The 2,785-nt window shown below is 57.2% G+C and overlaps 1 protein-coding gene across 1 annotated transcript in view; it reads right to left on the bottom strand.

The window, feature by feature from the left end:
• Nucleotides 1-6: 6 nt before the first annotated feature.
• The window catches only part of LOC105521696 (zinc finger protein 618-like), a 28,735-nt gene continuing 25,956 nt past the window's right edge, over nucleotides 7-2,785 (bottom strand). The window contains 2 exon segments of the mRNA XM_011955975.1: nucleotides 7-2,002; nucleotides 2,004-2,783. Coding sequence (XP_011811365.1) covers nucleotides 25-2,002; nucleotides 2,004-2,783 — 2,758 coding nt within the window. The 3' untranslated portion in view covers nucleotides 7-24.

Genomic DNA, 2,785 nt, shown 5'->3' on the forward strand with positions numbered 1-2,785 from the left:
TTTTTTTTTCCCCGAAGTCAAGTCTTAAAGCATGTTGGATTTCAGAAACATGAGTTTATTCATATCTTCTGGACTGAGCAGCCGCCTCCGTTTGATTAGAAGCGCTTGTTCACACATATTTACACACCCGCTTCTGGCACCCACGGCCGGAACCGCCAGGAGCCAGAAGGCGAGCTTGGCGAGTTTTGTGTGCTTTTGGGTAACGCACGACCAGTACTGGAAGAGATCAGGGGTAGCCTGGAACAGGGGCTCCTGCAGGTAATCGTACACTTCATTTTTGCCCAGCCGATCATCTTCCTGAGCTGCGGGGTTCTCGCCGGCGGCAGAGCGGGGTTCCTTGGCAGCGGGCTCGAAGTCAGCCTCCTCGGCCCAGGACTCCTTCACCTCGTTGATGAGCTCACAGACCTTGCCTATGATCTCCTCGTGCTGGTAGGGCGGCACAGGCCGCAGCTTCTGCTGCGAGTCCAGGATCATGGCCACCTTGTGGGCCGAGTGCACCTTGAAGTTCTCTTTGAGCGCCTCCAGGAAGAGGTGGCAGAGCTTGCTGACAGTGCCTGCGTCATTGGCCTTGGCCGTGAACAGCTTCTCCAGCCTGACGTAGGTGGGCAGCACGAGCTGCAGGGTGGGCTGGCTCTCATTGCTCAGCTCGATGACTGCCTGCTTCACCAGCGTCAGGATGGCTGCCAGGTTGCTGAGCAGGTGCTTGTTGAGGCTCTGGATGAGGTTCATCTTCTTGGCCCGGCTGTAGAACTCGCAGATCTGCTCGTAGCGCTCGTGCACCAGCAACAGTGAGTCCGTCACCGAGTTCCAGCAGGGCGGTGGCGACGTCTCCTCCAGCGACCCGAAGGTCTCCTTGGCCAGGCCGGTGGCGCCCGCCAGGTCCTCACACATGTTGAGCAGCTCGATAACCTCGTGCATGCTGCGGGCCTGCAGCGTCCGCTTGCTCAGCACGCTCTGCACCACCGAGTTCAAGGCACAGGCTGAGCAGCGAAGGCACATACCGGCCTTGGAGAAGGCGGACGTTCTCACCCGGCAATCCGTCACATACACTGTCCTGGTCTCCGACATCACAAACTCCGACAGCACGTTCTGCACCCAGTGGTGCACAAGGTCGCCACTGTCGCGAATGTCCGCACCCTTCACACCCAGCACGTAGCTCTTGATGTGGTTGCCCTCGGCCTGGTAGGCCGTGAGGATGTAGCAGGAGTCAGGGCCGACACTCTGGGAGTGACAGGTGACACCGATGCCTAGGCAGGCATTGCTTCCCAAGGCACAGGTCACTTTCACCTTCACCTGGTTGTACATGCGTGGCAGGTGCTTCAGTGCCAGCGTGTTGAAGTTGCCCAGGATTTCAGTGACTGAGAAGGCCCCATAGCGGGCACCACTGTCTACTAAGGTCTGGGCCAACTTCAGGAACTCCTTCCCGCTGACCACGCTCAGCGCACCTAGGTCGGTGCACATGACCCTCAACAGCCGCTCTGCAATGTTCTGCCGCTCCTTTTCGGGGATCATGCTGTTGGGTGTTAAACCACTGGTAGTGGTGTTATTGGCGCTGTTCCTCTGGACCTGAGGTTTCCACTTCTCTTCTACAACAGCAGGTGGCGATCGGGACTGGTTGGAGGCAATGTTGTTTTCATTGTCAGCCGCGTGGGATTGCATGTGCTCCAACAGGTTGTTGTAGAACTGGAAATGGATCCCACAGGCGCCACAGGTGTAGGGTTCTCTGGAGTTCTGTGAACTGCTGTTCGTCTCTTCAAAGTGGTTTTGTGCTTTGCCTTCTACTCTCCGACTGAAAGCGCTTTCTGCGGTTGCCTTGCTTGCCGGAGATCCTGAATTTGGAGTGCGAAACGCCTGGGTTTGGGTGGCTGGAGGGGTGCGTTGTAAGAGGGTGGCGCATTGGACCACGGAGGCCGGAGCTTTTTTCCCCGACTGGTTCGTCTGGGTCTTCGCTGCCACGAAGCGTGGAGATGGGGAGAACTCTGGATGTGAACACTCAGAGCCTGTCTGGATCATCTGGTGGCTCCCACCCGGGGGCAGTACTGATGGGGGCGTGTAAGGCCACATGCTCCTGGTAGGGAGTGTAGTACTTGTACTGTTTCCCGCAGAATTCACAGGTGTAATTGCCAGTTTCTCTCTTTTGGCACTGCCTAACTTCTTTCTTCTTAAAAATGTCTGATGTAATATTGTTCATTGGCCCGATTTTCTGGAATGGCTCCGGGGGCTCCTCCTTCACCTCGTCAGTGGCCACAACACCTTGGTCGAAGGGGTCTGCCCGGTTCTCGGGGGCTCCTTCCACACTAAATACATCCACTGCGTGCAGGTCTCGGTGCTCTTGCAAACAGCTGTAGTATTTGCACTTCTTCCCGCAGATGTCACACGTGTACCTGAAATTGTTGCTTTGGGAGGCTCCCTCCCCTGAGGTGGCTTCAGTGTCTCGGTGTGCCCGCACGTGGGTCTGGAAGCAGTTGTAATACTTGTACTTCTTGCCACAGATTCCACATTCATAAGACCCAAGGGTCTGCTGGTTGCGGACGCCGCCAATCACCACGCAGATTTCGGCAGGCACGTCGCTGGTCCCATCCTTGCCGACAGCCTTCTTCTCCTCCTTGGCCTCGCCATGCCAGATCACCTCCTGGATGTAGTCATCGGGCAGCTCTGTCTTCACCTTCACCTCCGTCATCGTTCCTTGCTCGGCACTCAGCGAGGCCTCGGCTGGCACTGCTTCTGGGCCCTCCACCTTGGTGCTCTTCTGGCTGCGCTTCAAGCGCTCCCTGCTCGCAGTGCT

The sequence above is a fragment of the Colobus angolensis genome, unplaced genomic scaffold, assembly GCF_000951035.1.
Source record: "Colobus angolensis palliatus isolate OR3802 unplaced genomic scaffold, Cang.pa_1.0 Scaffold404, whole genome shotgun sequence".
Lineage (NCBI taxonomy): Eukaryota > Metazoa > Chordata > Mammalia > Primates > Cercopithecidae > Colobus > Colobus angolensis.